The sequence below is a fragment of the Catharus ustulatus genome, chromosome 2 (assembly GCF_009819885.2).
Source record: "Catharus ustulatus isolate bCatUst1 chromosome 2, bCatUst1.pri.v2, whole genome shotgun sequence".
NCBI lineage: Eukaryota > Metazoa > Chordata > Aves > Passeriformes > Turdidae > Catharus > Catharus ustulatus.
The window spans coordinates 3,946,363-3,965,477 of NC_046222.1; the positions used below are offsets into that span (position 1 = coordinate 3,946,363).

Consider the following 19,115-nt stretch of genomic DNA (forward strand, 5'->3'; position numbering starts at 1 on the left):
AAGGAAGAGCTAGGAGTGATCCAGGCCCTTTGTGCTGGTCTTGATCTCACAGCCTCTGGTGGTTTTGGTCACCCCTGATGTGTTCTCTCTTACTTCAGACTCAAAGAATAGGTTTTCCCAGATGTGGGAGATAATCAAGAAGTACTACCCTAAAGGGCAAGGGTCACAGAGACTGTGTTTGCTTTTATTAAAATTTTCATTGGCTCTTAATTGCCCTTATGGAACATTAGCTTTGAAATTTCCTGCAGAATCAACTGTGTGTAAATCACTTCGTTCAATCAAACTTTTGACCTTTTCAAACATACAGTGTGACATCCCAGGACACTAAGTATTTCAGACTGCAGATTTAAATCATGAAGCCATCCCCTCTAGCTAAAAGAAATTCTTTCATCTAAGCTGTGCATGGCAACTATTCAGTTAGCCCACAATGTCTTTTTTCCAGCAAGCCTTTCATTTTTCTCATTTATCAATATTTTACATGAGCATAGAAACCAGCTGGCTAAGCTAGATTCCACCAGAAGGTGTTTCTAAGTGACTTAAAGACAGTTGTTTCCAGATGAAGGACTTTAATATATTTTTTTTAAAAAACCTGTTAGTTAGCTATACAGTGGAATGAAAGCTAAGTGGAAGAAAATTAAAATAGACAACAGTGTGATTTTAATATGGTCAGAGAGGTGTAGCCAGGAGCCACAAGTACCAAATCTAGATCAGTGATTTTCAGCCTGCAGATCCTTCTGGTAGCTCCCTCTGTGGGGTCTGTGAGAAGAGATGGGGGAATCATGCATGGATATGTTTGTAAAAGCAGCAGACTGCTGGAATGGGGAGAAAATATCTGGAAGAGTAAGCTATGAGGGGAAACTTTGCCATGGCATGTTTTGAGAGAGGCAGGCTGGGCAGCAGTGCCCTGCTGTACAAATGAACTGTGCTGCCAGGGTCTGAGATACTCCATCAGCCTGTGTGGTCTTCCTCTGACTTTTGGGAAATGTGCAGGGCTCTGTGCTTTCTGCATTGTTATGTGGTTTCTGCATTATTGTGTGGTACAAACAGGGTTGGAAGGATTGCCATCTCAATGGTGAACACTTGAAGAAATGCAAACAATGTGCTCTTTATGGGTGCACCGGGCTGAGGCATTTAAGGTAGCAGGTTTTCTCCTGCTTCTGGCCTTCCAAGTCAGCAGCACTGTTTTATAACCACTGCCACTTGGGCAAGTTGCACAAGATGACTGCCATATAAGATGTCAGAACATGTTCCCCTCTCCTCCTTGAGTTAGACTCCTTTAACTTTTTATATCTTTTTCACAATAGAAGAAATATCTACGAGCACCTACTTTTGACAAATTTAACGTAACTCATGTTGACATCCTCTCTTGTTGCTGTCAAAGTCTTTTGTGAAACTGATTTAAGGCTTTATAGGGAATTGAATAGCTTCCTATGAGGACAGGAAAGAAGGAATCTCCTACTATTTGAAATATGTGACAGAATGCACACTGGATTCTTTGTATAATCAGGCTTTCATCTGCATCCTCACGCGAGCTGAAAAAAAAAAAATTTGCAAAGGGTTTTTAAGGTAAGTTTTGAACTGACATTTTTTTTTTGGTGATCAGAAATGAAACAAGACTCTAGTGACACTTTCAGAAGTTTTTTTTTTTTTGTGGCACAGCCCGCTTCTAAATTTGTTTCGTAAGACTTACAGCTCAGTTGCTGGTGCTGCACAGGAACATGGGTTTTCATTTTTTTAAAGGTCCTGTTGTTGCATAGGAGCATTCAGAGTGAATATGCTTCTATGTGCTCTGAAAGGAAATGCATTAGGGCTAAAAGGTCTGCTGGCAAAATTTTTTATAATGTGCTGAGCAGCAAATTCTTTTATCAGAGGTCAGAGACCCTGAAGTTGCTTTGTCTGTGGAGGAAAGGTTGGTTCTGGTGGAAAATAGAGCTCAGTGACACAAGTCTTGGTGGAATGAAGCCTGCAGGAGAGCAGAGCTGTTGGGAGACACTGGCACAGGCTGGGGCTCTGCAGCAGGAGCAGGGCTGGAGCCAGAGCTCCTCAGGATTGGGTTTGTGCACAAATTCCCTCAGAAGACAAACAGAGAGCAAAAAGAATTGGGAGAAATTTTAAAAGTCACCACATAGGCAAAAAAAAGCTTCTGAGTACATTTATTTGTCTGACCATCTGCAATAAATATTGGTTTGGGGGGGATATGTAGCTCAAATCAGTGTAGATATAGAACCCAGTCATGTTGAGTTCTCCTTGGCATCCTTTCTGTAAAATTTACCTATTCATCCCATATCTGGATGCTTTGAGTTTCAGAATTTCTGATTTCACATGAAAAATCCAAAGGTACTATGGGAGGCAACTTGGAAGGGCAAGTTCCAGGTTTCTTCTGGAATACTTGTTCTCAAGACATCTTTGTACATAAATCTGAATTCTCCCCACTGTGTATCTCACAGAAACATCAACCATGAAATTAAAGACACTCAGTAAAAGCTAATTCTTGTGAAGCTGTTTATTCATAGTCATGCCTTGGTTTTGGTTGAAATGAGTGTTTGGCATCTTGCAATACCATTTATATGCTCACTTCAAACGTGTCATTACAGTTCAAGAATCCATAAAAGTCTTTTTCTTCTTGAGAAATGGTGCCGATATGTGTTCTGCTTGTTTTCTTAAAGAAATTTTCTCTGGATTCAGGGCACTTGTAGGCCAACTTTTATTTCTGAGGTTGGCCAAAGTATAGAGGAGCTGCTGGAGTTTGTAAAAGCTTAATAGTGATTATTTAAAGCAGGAAAGGTTACTCAGAGAGGTTAATTCTTAATAAGAGCATGATCAGGTCTTACATTCTTAAAACTTATTTTTAGTATGACTATGATGCTGAGTAAACATACAGCTGCAGAACTCAACAGATCGTTCCCCACATATTTTTAGGATCGCTGGAGTTTTAGAAAATTCGAATAAAATTTTCTGTGGAAAATGATAAGTTTTTTACTACCCTTTTCTCCCCTGTGTTTTGGTTTTTCTCACTCAGAAATGTTTATGTTTCTTTGGAGGGTTGTGAATCCTCAAGTCAGCCATTTTAACAAATGGAGTGTGTGATGTTTAGCAGCTACCACTGCTGGTATCTCTGGAAACTAAACTGGTGCTATTGAAGACTAAATGTAGGCATCTAACTTGGCAAGTCAGGAGATGTGCTATTTATACAGGACTTTCCTATTTCCTCTGTGACTTATATACCTGGCCAACAAACCCTATATTGAGATTTTCGTGGAGATGACAGTGAATTTAATCCCAATAGAAACTGAATTTTCAAGCTCTTGCAAAGTCTAAATTCCCTTATTAATGTATTTTGGCATTAGCCTAAAGGTACCTGACAATGTAAAACATGCATATAAATGACTGTTTATATCTCTCCTTTAATGTTTATGAATATGAATCATTTCACATTTAGTTCACTTGTACTCTGTGTGTATTCTCTACTTGTGATTTTAAATAGCATTAAGTTCTCTCTTCAAAATAAAATTAATATTGAAGTAAGAATCTCGGCCTCTAAAATCTTGACAGAAGAGAGACTCTATTTTTAGATTGGTGACTCTGTTCCATTTTAATATTCTTATGTATCTTTTGAGAAGTAGAATCCATACAGATGAGATTTGAAGCTACAGTTACTCAATGACACTCAAATGTTTCACTTTCCTTAGTGAATTTATTTTTTATTTCTCACTCAAATTATTTGTTCTCAGCTCTAGATCTGTAACAACCTCTACACAAATTGAACAAATGGGGGAAGGTGCAAAGAGCTTTTGGAAACCATTAAGCTATTTTTGTATATTGCAATGCTTTTCTGTTAGGAATCAAAATCCTTGACAACACCTTTCTTGTTGTTTGTTATTTTTGCCCAAAAGAGTATTCTGAAATGAGTATGACAATTTTCCAGACAGCTGAATTGCTGATTCCAGCATTCACCGTGTTAGCAGATACAGGGCAGACTTTGAAAGGGTTTCTTCTTAGTTTCAGTGGAGGCTGAGGCAGAGGGGAGTTAAAGTCTAGTCTGAGCATCTACTTTGTCTTAAGGTGAAGAATGGAAAAGCTGACAGTGACTGATTTTTGCAAGAATTCTTTAACAGGCGGAAAAATAGGGAGAAGCATTTGAAGGAAAGGTGAGTATTTGTGATGTCTCCTAGTTTTAAGAAAGGAGAAAAACTGCTTCTTCAGAAAATTGAAAGTGACAGCCTCTGAACTTATTCTTAGTATTATGAGAAAGAGTCATGAAGGAGCAGGATCGCAGTTCCTCTGTGGTGATTCTTTCATTTCTTAGTTTTTGCATTCACTGTTTTTTGCTGCTAAATTTAAGGCTAACAAATGGCTAGATCCACCAATTCCTTGTCCCATTTCTAGTTTTCCCATTTTGGTATTCTCTCCAGGATTCCAAGAGTCTTCATTCTTACCCATTCTCCATTCAAACTCTTTCCTTACTACACTGTGGTTCAAAAGAGCACTCCCTATTGAATACTTTTTTTTCCCCCGCATGTTTTTTTTTTTCTCCTCATCCTGATTCTTAACAATATGTTGAGCTACTGGTAAAAGTTTAAATTTCAGTTCAATATTTTAATGAGTGTTAGTACAGTAAATTTTCTTTTGTTTCAGTGTGCAGGCCTGCTTTAGAAGGATCAAACATCTTCAAAACAGGATAATTGTTTCTGTCACTGCAAAAGTTGACTTGCAGTGACACTTGTCAGTAGTAATTCCCTTGTCTGGTACAAAATAAATTATAGAAGTTGGTTAAGCCTACATCTACTTTTTTACTTAGTGTTTAGGGTGGCTTTTTTGGTAAAAGGTGGTGTCCATATCATTGGTCACACAAACCTCTATTTAGCAGGAGAAGGAGGAAAGCAGTGTTGAGTACAATCAATAGTTTGTGCTAACCTGTGGAGTAAAACTGTATTTTACATCATCTACAGCTAGTGCTAAGCTTTATTATCATACCAGCAGTTTATTGTCTGTCCTTGCTGATGTGGATGATCCTTGTTCCAGGCAGACACGACGGAAGCCAGAAGCACCCGCAGTCACGTACGCAACGTATCGTGGTTCTGCAAGGATCAGGCAGCTCCTCAGGAATCAATCAGAAAGTGGAAAAGGAGAAAAAGGTCCTGAGAACAAAAGTGCTTCAACAGTCAAAGAAAATGGAGAAGTCCAAACTACTCTGTCTGTGAAATCAGGATGCCTAATAAAAGAAAATGGTAAAGATCACCAAGATGATGACATATTAAATTCTTCTGAAGTTAGAGTGGGAAGCAAACAGTCTGGTAAAGCTCAGCATTGCTTGGGCAGAAGTAAACAGGAAAGAACTGCAAAGACCACACATTCATCCACTGAATCATGCCATGAGTTACACTTAAGAAATACACCTGCTTTAGCTGGAACAAAAGTTAAAAGGACTTATTCACTGGACTCATTATGGCCATTTAGTGCTAGAAACAGTGGGATCCTAACAAATTCCAGTTCCCAGAGTACTCATTCCCTTAAAGTCAATTCTGCAAATGATTTGGTTGGAAAAGAAGATGGACTGCCAGAAGAAGCAGAAACTCTCTTTCGCACAGACAAAAATGCCACTTCTAACTTTGACAAAGAAAATTATTATAGTAAAACAGGTAATAAGGAGTCCCCAGAAGAAATACAGGATGATTGTTTACATTCACCCAAGTCAAAAAACAAGACAGTTAATGAAGAAATGCAGGTGGGGAAGAGAGAATTTTGCTGTAATCATCAAGTAGATAATCACTCAGAGCGAACTTTGGGTGTCCAGAGGCTTCATTTCAGTACCACTACATTTCAGCAGAAAGCAGATCAGCATACCAGGAGTGGCAATAAAGATGGTGACCTAAGAAATGGTGATGCACAGAAAATTGTGACAGCTGTGGAAAGAGAGCAAAATGCACAGAACTTTTCTGCCGCTGTTCTTTTTCCTTGTAATGAACAAATACCTACTTCACTCAGCGTGGAATCCAAAGGAGGAAAGTGCTTGGCCACAGGCAGTCCAACTGCTCCAGTGTCATTTGTTGGACATGATGAAGATACAGTCATGGGTGGGGGGACTTGTAATGAAGAACTGAATGAGTCAGGGAAAGCAGCACATGTACAAAATGGTCACAGGCTAATCCATGTGGAGAATTCTAGGGACACTGCCACCCAGCAGACTGGGTTTCCTTGTCCAGGAATGGAGAGTGAGGAAACAATTAAGATTTTGTCTGAGGCTGCAGTGGGAAACCTTGCCAATGTGTCACCATGTGCACATGGGTGTCAAAGTGTGAGAACAAATCTTGATGAGCTCTCAGTGCTTCCAACCCATGAGTCTGCCTCTGTGGTGGTTCCTCATTCTGCCTTGAGATCTGAAGGAAAGCCTTTGACCAACCATTCTCCTTTCAACCATGAAAAAGATGATGTTGGTTTAAGTTCTGGATCTCCACCTGTTTCTGAAAACAGATGTATTAATTTTTCTTCCAAGAAGGAAAATAGCAATAAACTTAGGCTATCACACATGGTAATTGATTCTTCATCAGACAAACAAGGAAAAATGCTGCCTTCTGCCACTAACTCTGAAAATGGCCAGATTGCTGCTTCTGAAAAGGACAGCTTTATTTTTCCAGCTACAGAGTCTGGCAGAATGATCCCAGTGAACAGGATGACTGAGGAGCCACTTTACTCAGGAGACCTGAGAACTTTGTGCCCAGCAAATTCCCTGGAAGCTGAGATTACTCCTACTATGCTTGATGGCTCTGCTGATGGAGTAGATGCAGAGGTTGTTTGCATCTCCAGGCCCACCTCTCCTCCTCTGGTATCCAGAGAAGCCTCCAACCTTCCTGTTTCTGCCTTGGGGATGTCCAGCACTGCTCAGGGGAGCAGTAATTCTTCTAGTCACAGAGCTAGTGATGGGGCAGATGAGGCCTTCTCCACACAGCAGGCTGACAGCAGTGTCCTGGCAGAGGCGATGCCATCACACATCTGTCCCTTGAAATCTTTGGAATCTGCATCCGAGTCAGCCTGTTCTGAGGCAGTGGGCAGGGATACTGTGGGACAGGTGATCCTTGGTCCTTCACCTCCCTTGGAAACCCCTCCTGGCCAAAAAGCTGCTGTACCTGCCCAGGCAAATGGGCTCTGTTCTGAGAAAGGATGGAGAGATACCAGTGTGAAGGGACAAGAATGTTCTTTCCCAGATGCTGCTGTTTTGCTGAAGAAAGCTGAAGAAATAGTGGACTTGGTTATACACTTGGCTACAGAAGAAATAGTAGCAAAAGAAGGATTTGGTGTCTGCCAGCTTTGTGGGAGCAAGGATAGTTTAATAAATATGGATATTGCAAATTATCAGAGGGCTGAAAGTGTGCAGCTGGCAGCAGGAGAAATCCAGTCAGCTGTGCAGTCATTAAAAGATTTTAATGAGACCGGTGGAGGAGGCTCATCTTCATTTACAGGAAATGAAAGAGTGGATACAAATAATCAAGATGAAAAGATACTCTCTTGCATCCCTGATAAAATTGACCTACATAGGGCACTAGCACTAAAAGCAAAAGAAACAGTTGATGGGGTCATTAACTCGGCCATACAAAAGCTGGCATCCCATCAGCAGCCAGGCACTGAGAGGAAAGAGCTTTCTGGAAAGGTTCAGCCTAAACCTGAGGCTGAAATGCCAAAGACTTTAAGTTTAGATATGAGGTTTCCTGTCAACACTCGGGAACCAACAGAGATGGATGAAACTCAGACTGTGTCTGTGGACTGTGAAAAGGCAGATTGCTCAGGTCCTCCTTTGCTTCCAAACTGTGTGGAAAATGGCATAGGTTGGCCCCGAAGAGATGAAAAGGTACCAAATAATGCAATTACTTGTCAAACAAATGGATTTATTCCCTCTGGCAGTTTAGCATGGCCAGAATCAGATCTTCTGACACCAGCAGAAGAGAGGCACAATGGAAAGGTGTGTGACAATCTGGCTGCAGCAGAAATTTGTGGCAAAGTATCAGGAATAAGTAGAAAATCTGATGAAACTTTACATTTCAGAGATACAGATGCTACTGTGACTGAAGAAACACTTTTCCCATTGGAGTTAAAAGGTTCGTGCAATAATACAAATATGCCAGAGTGCACACTGCTGCCAGCTGTAAATGTTAATTTGTCATCTTTTATGTGTGGTGAAGAATGTATCAGCCTGCAGAGTGACTCCAAAGATAAAAGCAGCCCTCAGATGTCTCTGGAAAGCAGTGAAGAGAGCAGTCTGTATGAACACAGTGGGAAAGAGGCTGCAGAGGAAGTACCTGTACAAGTAAAAGCAATCTTACAAAATTCAAAGGCAGTGGAGAGTGAAGAGGAGCCAGCAGAAAGGGCAGATGAGGGAGCAGAGGTTAGTACTAGATTAGATGCACAGTCCATGGTACCTGAACTGTCTGGTCCTGGAGAGGGCAGTGAAGGGAAACGCTGCTTCGACACAGGCTTTGCTCAAAATAATGAGAATCTGAAGCAGGCACAAATGAAGGGTCAAGACATGGAGAGAGATGATCAGCTTGAAGAAAATGGCCTGGACTGCAGCAATGACATGAAGGAACAAACAGACCTTTTGGCCTCTTCTCCCCTAATTGAACAATGGGAAAACAATTCTTTTACCATCATTTACGAAGGTGCTCTTCAAACTGAGAGCAAACCTGTCTCAATTGAGGAGATGCAAACTGGTTCTCTTTCTCCCTCTGATTTGCCTTCAGATGGTGCAGATCATCTAAGGTGTGACAGATTAAGGAATAAGCAGGAGTCAGTCTGTCTTTATGGGCAGGACAGCAAGGTGAACGAGGCAGCAGAGAGCCGAGGCTCGGAGTCGTTCCTGAGCGTGGAGGCCAAGCGCTTCAGGGTTTATCCTTTCTCTCTGTCTCCCATCTATGAGGATGACAGCTCCCAGGAGGATCTGCTGTCCACGGATGTGTCTCCAGAAAGCCATCCTGGGGGAGCCTCCAAAGACTGCTCTGACCACACTTCTGTGCTCTCCCTGCTCCAGTCCGTGTCCGAGCGCTTGCAGTTCACTGCTCGCTTCAGCAAAGAGGAGGAGGACGAGGAGGATGGGGTGGAGGAAGAGGAGGAAGAATCTTCATATGAGGAAAATATTCTTGATGTTGAGAGAGAAGACAGCTGCCTTTCCAATCAGTGCAGAGGGAATTTTGAAGCAACCCCTCAATCAAATGACCAAAGTAGATCTTTCCTTGAACAGTCATTTCTTCTTTCAAAAGAACAGCCTGACTCACAGGAGCAAGCAGAACGGTTTCCAGATGTGTCTTCTCCCAGTCAGACACCTCATAAACCATTTCCAGAGGCAGCTGATGCTGCTGTAACACAACCTCCTACAAGTGTGTACTACCAGTACTTGAAATCTGCCAGAAAAGGCTCTTCTGAAAAGGGGACCAGGTTTGGAAGCATCCTCCAGGATATGCTGCAGCCAAAGATTCATTGGTTTCAAGACAACACCCTGCCCAAACTGGGAGAATTGTCAGCGGTAAGATGTCATGTCACATAATGCTGTTAATCAAAGTGATTAGCCCAGATTCAAAGTTGCTGCCTCCCTATCCTCCTTGCTACCTTTTAATTAAGTCTTTATCATGAAAGTTATAAAAAGTTTTTATCAGAAGTTATTAGGCTTTTAAAAGCCATAGTTTAAAAAAAAAATCATCTGATAAAATAATTTTAAAAGATAAAAATCTTGGTTCAGTACACAGGTGAAAGTGATTTAACTGTAAAACAGAATATGTGAACAGAAGGTAAAAATAGATAAATATGCATAATAAAATGTCTCTATAATAGCAAAAGACAGACTTTTCCATGCAAGGGACATTTCAACCTGAAATGATGGAAGTGCCTTTTATATGAAAATTGTTCTTTTCTTTCTGTCTTTCCCTTCTGAGATTAATAGAGCTGTCTTGTCAAAAAAAATACATAAGTATCAGCTTACTGGGCTCTTTGATTGTTTCATCACAGTGTCTTCTACAAACTATAGCTCAGTTAGCAAGTAAATAACATAGCTGCTTCCATAGATTAACATTTCATTTTTTAGTTTGCTTAAAGCAATGGCAAATGAGGGTATGGAAACAGTTCTTCCCATCTTTAGAATCTGAAAGTGCAACATAGACCAAGTGTGTAACTGAAGAAGTCTTTCCTCGAGTATTCCTTGGGAATACTCCAGTCCATGTTAGATGTATATTTTATTCTCTCCCCTGTTAATAAATGCAGTTTATTGTTTGCTGGGAAGGGGTAATACATTTGTAAAGGTTATAATTTCCATAACAGCTTTCTAGCGCATGTTGCTTTCTGCTGATTGACTCTGTTAAATAATTTACACCAACTCTAAATGGCAGTGAAACAAATCTTGTTTTTTTCTACTAAAGACAGTTGTGTACATGTACAGAAATAGTGGACCCAGAATCATCTGCCTGTGCTTCGTGCTGCTGTTGCAGTTGTTAATAATTGTTTGCCATGTCCTTTTAATTTCAGAACCTCATTGACAGGGCAAGTCTCAAATACAACCCAAGACCAGGGAAGGTAAGCAGAGTTTGTGTCACATAAATCAATCTGTTACATGGAATAATTTGTTATACTGTAATTTTTGAATGGAAAGCATCTGAAGTTGGTAGTCTAATTTTCTGTGTATTAATAGCATATGCTTCCTCATGCTAATAGTAGAATGTATTACTTAAAATCCTACCACTAGTAATTTTTCTTTCTTTCTCAGCAGTTGTTGTTTTCATTGAATAGAATGTTTCATAAAAGAAGAAACTGTGTAGCCTCTCAGTTGAGTGGAAACAAATTGCAAGAAAAAAATAACTGTGCTCTATGTTGAAATGGGCCCTCATTTGCATGCATTGTGTATTGTTTCAGATTATTATTTATGATACTTATGGCAACAAAAGTAAACAAGAAGTTCATTCTGATGTGCTAGACGCCTCATCGTGGATCTTTCCCACTGGAACAGTACTTAGGATAATTAGAGGATGGTAAGAAATCCAGGTCATATTTAAAGAGAGTCTTTCCAAAAGACTGCATGTGTGTTCCTCTTGTATTTTTATTTCTTTTATTTATGATACATGTCCCATCTGCAGTAGTGTCTTTTTCTTGCTTTATAATTAGACTGATACCAATGAAAAACCATAAACCAGGGTTTTAAATGCTGCACAAAAAAAAAAAAATTGTTTCTCCTGGGAGCTGGCTTCAAACAGAAAGATTCTAATAGAGCTGCAAGTGAGTTTAGAGCTCTTGCCTGAAATGCTGAGCCAGTGCAGCCGTAATCATGACTAGAAATATGTGTATTTAAAAAAAAAGGTGGATTTTTTACAGTCCAGTTTCACTATACTGTAGCTGTTGCAAAAGGACCATCAAATGAACATTCTCAGCTGCTGGTTTTAATGTGGCATTGAAAGGAATGTGCATGCAGAAGGATATAGACAAGGACCTTTAAGTTTGTAAGTGTTCCCAATTTGCTTGGGGAAGCTGGGGCCAGGTCTCTCCGTTGTTGCATTGGAATTTAATTGGTGGAGCTTCCAGGGAACGTTTCTGTCAGCCAGGCATGTCACATTTATGCAGTTTTGAGGCAGCCTTGTGTGGTTTTGCATACATTCCTTTCACATCCTAGGAAATGCTGAATGCCATTATTAGTATATTTTATGCCTTTTGTAGTGTCTGCCTGAACAGGACATGTTTTGATGTGACAGTTAATATATTTTCCCTGGTAAAACAAGGCTGTTCATTCACATTGTAGTTTAGCTGTATTTTTATTTAATATTTTGTCCGGAGAAGAACTGTGTATTTTACTTTTCAATACCAAAGTGAATGTGACTATTGAGGGACAACATAAGAAAGATGTGATATTTGTCTTGGTAAAAAGAAGTTTTTCCTGGGCTTTCCATCAGTTGTGCTCTGCTAGCACTGACTCAGTTCATTTTATCATTTTTGTAGTTGGATTTTTTATGAGAAACCAAAGTTCCAGGGTCGAAAACATGTACTAGAAGAAGGAGAAACTGTGCTGGATCACCTTTGGGATCTCCCAGGCATAAAACATCATGGAAGAAACCTCACAGTTGGTTCAATCAAACATGTAACAAAGGTACAGACTTTCTCCACAATATTCTCACATGCATAATGGATTGGTTGGTCACAGTGGTGTATTACTAGCAGTGGACAATGTGTGTGTAGTGTTCCTGACTTTATTCAAATTTGGTGTGACTAGTTTTTTCACTTTCTAGATGATCAATTCCAGGGCTTTTGCTGTGCTAAATTTCCCTTTCTTCCTGAGTTAATAAGCAGGTGGATTATGTTTCTTTGCCACCACCCTCACATGACACAGGCTCCCCTGCTTTTAAATGTTTACCCGTCCAGTTATTTGAAATTAAATGGAATCAATTCATATTTTTGAAGAAGGTTTTATCTTAAGCTGTCTGCTGTGTCTGTATGGCTTCTGCTTCAGGAGTATTTGGGTTTCCAATCCTGTTTGTAAAATGTAGTCCCCAAAAACTGCTGCCATTCCCTCTACAGCTTTTGTGCCATCTGTAGGATTTTTACTTGGACCACTAGTACACCTACAGCATGTGGCTCTGCCTACAGCCATCAGTTTAGAAGGCTTTTTGTTGAAAAGATAAGAATCAAATGTCTAAAAGTAAATATAATGCATCTATTGTTATTCAGTGAATGAGGAATATATTTCCCAGACCTTGTGATTTAAGAAGACTTAGTGGTCTCGTTGTTCAGTGTAACATTCCAGTTTCTCAGAGGGCAGTGGCCCTTCCTGAGAGTGAATTATCATTTGTATCACAACGTGAAAGGTTTTCAGTAAAGTGGTTTCTCTGTTCTCTGCTGGTATAGAGGTCATTTTAAAATTGATAACCTTTTTGTCATCAGTAGAGAGGCAGAATGTCATAACAATTAGAAATACTTTTTCATTCTCTTAAAAAACTTACAAGTTAATTAATTCAAAAGAGGCTGACTGAAGGCAAGAAAAATGAAGTTAACATTTATATAGGCCAAACAAATTAAAAGCCTTTGACATACATTTCATATGAATGTTGATCACTAATGTGGAAGACAACTAAATGAATGAAGGTATTCCACAATAGCAGCCAAGGGAACCTGGATGTGTCTTGGGTAGGAAAGAAGACTTTTGGATAGGAAAGATACTGTGTTTAACTTCGTCATGTCTGAGAAAAACCTTTGTAGTATAGCTAAATAGGTTCGACTTTTGTTCTTCTTCCAGTCTGTAGTTCATTTATATAGAACACAGATGGAAAGCTTTGTTACTGTACACTACCTCAGTAATCAACACTTTACTCATGTAAATTAAACCTCTAGCAGGTATGGTTGGTGAGTTTAGTGCCCTCACTAAACCAGGTTTTGTCCTCTAAACCTTGACTCATGAAATCATACCTCCTTTTTTTTGGTTGTTTTTTTAGCTGCTGTGGAACTGGTTTTGGAAGGTAGTTTCCCAAAGTCCCCCCTTATTTTTTTTGGTGAAAAATGTAGACTTTGTTTTTATTTGACAAATAGTGGATTGTTTTTCAGGCAGCTTGTGTGTTTTACTGCCGTTGTCTTTTTCATTGGCTGTCAGTGTCTTTTCTCCAGAGTAGTTTGGCCATGCTGGCTCTGTGTCCCCGTTGTCCAGTTTGTCCTCCAATTTTTCAAGTAGTTTTATTTTATGGTCTTTGTTTAATGGCTGCTCCGTTGCCTTGAGTTAGCAGATTTGGACATTGGCTAAATATTTGAGAAGAAAACAGTTTGCCAAGAAGAGATAAAACAGATTTTTCCTAAGGAAACTGTGGGAGGTACATTTAATATTTTTTTACTAGCATATTGACTGAAGAGCAGTCTGCCAGTAGCTTTGTGCTCTTGATTTGGCTTCAAGCCTCCCCAAGAAGCAGAGATTCTGTTAACTTTTTGGTTAGCTTGTGGCCTGGCTGACTGTGGATGTGCATTAGGTGTATCCATGTGTATTTAATTTCAAGAAAATTGTGGGGAGGAGATTCCAAAGAAACAGATTGCACAACCAGTAATATGAAGACCTGTCTGAAATGATGTGGAGACTGATTTCCTCTAAGGCTAGGCAGCATGAGCCAAGGCTTGCAAAGTCTGCCTGTGCACCCAGGTTCAGTGCAGCTCCTGTTTAGCCAGGTCAGTTCTTGTTCTCTTACCTAATGTAAATACATATTTTGACCTTTTTGCACATGTAGGGCATTTTTCTATCTGTTTCTGGAAGCCCAAAGAGGGTGCTAAATGTTATGTTCCCAAAACTGAGAGCCAAGAAGAGTTCCTGACACCTGCATTCTGGAATAGTCTTGTGAACTACTATTTTGCAAAGTGACAAGGGATCCAAAACAGCAGTTTATAATCACTGTCTGCAAGATGGTTAGATAGGGAATACCTGGATTCCTTGTGGAGTCTCCTTAAGCAAAGCTCTTTGTAATGGGGTTGTTCACACTATTACATGCAGGGTGTGTTTCTTTTGTTTGTGTGGATTGCCAGGTGAAAAGAAACTAATAATTTAAACAGGGACTACTTTGTCAGATTCCATAGGAAGACACCCAGCAGCTTCAGATGGTCTCATTTGCTGGCTGGTTTTTGCAGGACAGTAATAATTTATTTCCTTTGTATTTATTTACCAGCACTGTTGAGTTCTGTAGCCGAGTTTGGTGGTGGTGGGCGGTAGCAAGAGTGGTACAGTGCTGGAGCACTGGGAGCAAGAATTATGAATGGGTAAAAAAGCATGGAGGACCAACAGGTCCAATTAAAAAAAAAAAAGCTCCAGAAGCAGATAGCAACCTAAACACAAAATATGTATCTAAATTAAAACGGTGTCTAGACTGTTATTACAAAGCAATCAGAACTAATTAGGCCTGGTTTTCAATAGGCTCCTCTCTCATCCTTGTTTTGTTTCTCCCATCCCTAAGAAGCCAGACTTTAGTCATTCTTTGTCCTGTTGTTGACACCAAACCACCCCAGTTAAACAGGCTGATTTGTGCAGTCACTACAGCTGACAGGTCCAAGGAGATGACATAACAGTGCTGAGTTTATTTAGCCCTGCTGGAGCTGCTAGGGCTCTAATCCTAGATCCAGAAGAAGGTTAAACAACCAAGACCACCTTGAGGGAGTTGAAGGCTTTAGATCTGTCACTTTTGCTGGACCTCTTGATCAGGCTGGAAAAATGTCTGAGATGCCACTGAAGAGGAATATTTAGTGCTAAAGGCTTAAGGGCTGTGTTAAACCTCTTCAGAAGGAGCTTTCACCTTTCTGCTGAGGGTCATGGTACTCTTTTGGAGGTGTCTGTAAGTGTTCCATGTGCTTTGTAAACATCCCAGCTCCCTAAGGACCACGAGGCAAGCACAGGCATTCCAGAGTGACTGTGTGGAGGCAGGAGGAGAATGCCACAGAGTAAGGAAGGCAGAGAGGGATGCCTGGAGGCTGTGACCTACCTAAGCATTTGCTGGGTGGGTATTATCACTGGAAATGAGCACAGCTGCCTAATCTGTTTGCTGTGCTTTTTATTCTGTTTTTGCCTGATGCATCTGTAGGACAATGAATGAGTTTGGACTGCTTGTGGAGTGGCAGTTTTGGGGCTGGGTTTAGGGAGGAAACCTTCCAGTTTGGGATCTGGGCTGAAATACTGGGGTGGCAGTTTTGCATTATAATATTTGTGCATGTGTGTACCTTATTTCCAAATCTTGTCACCTTGCAGATGACAGGGCTCTGGACTGAAAGATCTAGTTCTAGTTCTCCGGCTGACTTCTCTCTTATTTGTGTGGTTTTCATTTTGTTTCTAAAGATGGTGGCTTTTTTGGGAATGTTAAAGGAGGCTCCTAAAGTAATGAGGGCTGTTAAGTATGTTCAGGCAAATATGAACATGCTGGGGCCAATATTTTCCAAACTAAGTTTGCATGCTTGAATTGTATAAATTAATGGCATGGCACAGAGTGTACATTGGCAAATATATAATGTTCATCTCATACAGTAATAATAAATGTTACTATTTTCTGCAGTCTGTGCATCAGTACAGGTAAATTGAACTCCATATTCAAGTCAAAATGCGTACTTGTGACTTTAAAAAATGATGTACTTCTTGTTCGACCATGTAACCACCTTTAAAAATGAATATTTGAATTGGTTTTGAGTTTATTGTGTGGCACTTTATGAAAGAAATTTGTGGACTCAATCTAGAGCACACACAAAAACACAATCACTGTGAGTAGAGGTTTTTCATTACTCTCAAAATCTGTCTGGAGAGAGATGGTGATAAATAGGAGACACTTTATTACAAGTGCTTGTGCTTTACCTACCTTGGTACATTTGTCATCTCTTGAGCTGGAGACTGCCTCATGAGCTTCAGAGTCAGGAGAACAGACTTGAAAAGAGCTTACAGACTGGCTTTTTCCAATCTTAAATGAAAAACAAAAACAAAAGCCTCCTACTGAATTTAAATTAAACATCCTCCATCTCATATTCTGTCTGAGCCCGTAGGCAGATACTTTTATTTTGCTACTTGTCTAGTCTTGTAGGTACTTTGTTTCAGAATTTATCTGAAGCTATTAAGAGTCTGGCATCGGTATTTGTGGAATTCTAGGTGCAACTTCCGATTTTCTGGATCATGCTTTATTGTTAGACTTATGAATTTCAGCCTTCTTACATATCAGCTATTTTTAGAAAAAAACCCCACAGAATTCAAGTATTTCTCAGCTGTGATTTAATAAGATACATACAAGTGTGAGAACTATGGGGAGATTTTAGTTTTTTTAAATCTGTCTAGCAATACGTTTAGAATTGAGGAACGGAGTTCCTTAGCATTTTCCTATAAAGCAGCATTGTACTAGAAAGTCTTTGCTAGTGTTTGTGGGTTTGTTAATCTGGAAATAAAAATGCTGGTATTGCAGTTTTTGCTCTTAAAACAGTGAGCATTGTTTGCAAGGTACAATACAGAGGAAATGTGACTGTGCAGGAGGGAGAGTTGCTAAAGCAGTATTTCTGTGTTACCTCAGATCTCAGTGTGAAAGTGAAACAATATCCTGTAGTGCATCCATTCTAATAGCCACACTTAGTGCTGACAGTTCAGTAGCTAATAAAAAAATCTTGCTAACCAAGAAGTGAGATGTTACCCCATGAAAGCCCCACTAAAAACCCACGTGCAAAAGGACAGCACTGCAGGCACTGTCATGAGGTGAGGTGCTATAACTTTGGTTGGGGAATATTTAAACTGGCCTTTTTGCAAGTACCTGACAGCCATAAATTTCTTCATTGAAAATTAGTGAGAGCTGGAAATTTACCTCCCTTAGCTTTTCTAAAAATTCCAGCCTCCATTTGAAAAAGAATAAAACCCTTCCATCATATCAAGCCTGAAGAAGGGTGAGAAGATGGGGCAAAAAAGGGAATGTTTGGGGCCAGAGTCAGCAAGTTTGGATAAGCATTACCCTTTGATTTGTTTCCACAGGACTGTGGCATTCCAGAGGTGGAGTTCTGCCTGGCAGCTGGTAGTACAGAGGGACTTCCCATCTGCATACAGGGTGCAGTTGCCAATTTAGAAGAACTGGATGTGGAGAGAAATCCTTATATAAGAGTCAGATCAGGAGTGTGAGTACTGAGCCTTTTTAACACCATTTTTCCAGCAAGTAGGAGGGTAATATCAGGGGATGAAACTCAGTCAGCAACATGAACAATATTGGGGGGTTTTGCCAGAAATCAGTAAACATCCATTCAATATTCCCAGCCCTACACATCAACATTGTGCTCTGTGGGCTCCTGGTTTGAAGGCATTTTTTCCTAGCTGCTGGCAGAAATCTTCAGTAATTCCATATTTGAGCAGCTTTATAAATAGAGGAAGCAACTCAGCTATAATTAGCTTTTATTTCATTGAAGAATACATACTGTCTCCCAAGTCACCCACCCTGTTATAACCATAACACTGTGGCTGAATACCAGAAAACGAGTGTTACATCATCCAAGCATTTCTCAAGCTACAGCCATATCCTGACATTCTGGAGGGAGGTGATGCAATATGAAGTCCAGAACTTCCTGTATTGAGCAGAATGGGCTTTTGTTCCCTGGAGCAAAACTTCACAGTTCCTGAAGTTTGAGAGTTGTGTGGCTCTTCCCATAAATAATTGCAGAATGACATTAGTTCTTTTATTACAGAAGTCTTGCCTTTCCACATGAGCCATTCCTTCCCACAATCTCACAATATGTCTGTGAAGCTTGGGGTGGTGAAGGAGTTAAAAACAGAGTCCTGTCTTAGTTTGGACAAAACTTGGTAGTTTTAAGAAAATTGCTTTCCATATGGCTCCTTGCCTCTTCCTCCATTCTTTGTGTGGTCTCCTAAGCCTGTCCAGCTTCTACATTCAGGGTTTTTTTTAATTTAAAACAGTCTGAAGGACTCCCAGCATTTTTAATCCTCATGTCAAAATTACAATAGCTTTCCAAAGGACTGTTGTAAATAATCATACTTTAATAACTTCCACTGAAAAAATGACATGGGATTGATGTAAGAAGGCTTTTAATTCATAAGATTATAAAATTCAATGCAAATGTCTTGTCTTCAGTGCTGACTTTTTTTGTATACTCCTAGAGTAGCAAGCTGGCTTTATTAAGTGAGTGAACAAATTGGTAATTTTCTTCTCTTTCATTTATATTTAGCTTGGACTAAGAAAAAATATTTGAGATCTTCCTAGCAGTGATGTTGCCAGCATATTTAAATACAGCTTTGTTTTTATGTGCTGTCTAAAACATTATTTAGCTCTTATGAGTAAAAAAAGGAAAATAATTTCAATAAGAGCTTTGTATTTGGAATCTAATTAATGAACTTATTGGGTCATTTATCCTTGCTGTTCTAGATGGCTTGCTTATTCAGACTTGAATTACAAGGGGGAGGTGACGGTTTTGGAAGAATGTGATTCACCACCTGAAATTCCCTCAGCAGATGTAAAATCTCTGCGTCCTTTAAGAATGGTGAGGACTTCACAACTCTCTTATAAATTGTGTGCCTTCCTTTTTTTAATTGGTGCTTCCCCAAAGGTTTTCACCTAAATGCAACTTGGGCTCTGATGTTCATTCTGGGTTAATCTTCCATGGTTTGTTTGCTTTGG

The 19,115-nt window shown here is 39.9% G+C and overlaps 1 protein-coding gene across 3 annotated transcripts in view; it reads left to right on the forward strand.

The window, feature by feature from the left end:
- CRYBG3 (crystallin beta-gamma domain containing 3) overlaps nucleotides 1-19,115 on the forward strand; it is a 79,053-nt gene that overhangs the window by 31,748 nt on the left and 28,190 nt on the right. For all 3 annotated transcript variants that reach the window (XM_033051657.1, XM_033051658.2, XM_033051659.1), the window contains exons 4-9: nucleotides 5,023-9,511; nucleotides 10,504-10,551; nucleotides 10,888-11,003; nucleotides 11,962-12,109; nucleotides 17,468-17,607; nucleotides 18,864-18,978. In XM_033051657.1, the coding sequence (XP_032907548.1) occupies nucleotides 5,023-9,511; nucleotides 10,504-10,551; nucleotides 10,888-11,003; nucleotides 11,962-12,109; nucleotides 17,468-17,607; nucleotides 18,864-18,978 (5,056 nt within the window). The remainder of the gene's footprint in view (nucleotides 1-5,022; nucleotides 9,512-10,503; nucleotides 10,552-10,887; nucleotides 11,004-11,961; nucleotides 12,110-17,467; nucleotides 17,608-18,863; nucleotides 18,979-19,115) is intronic.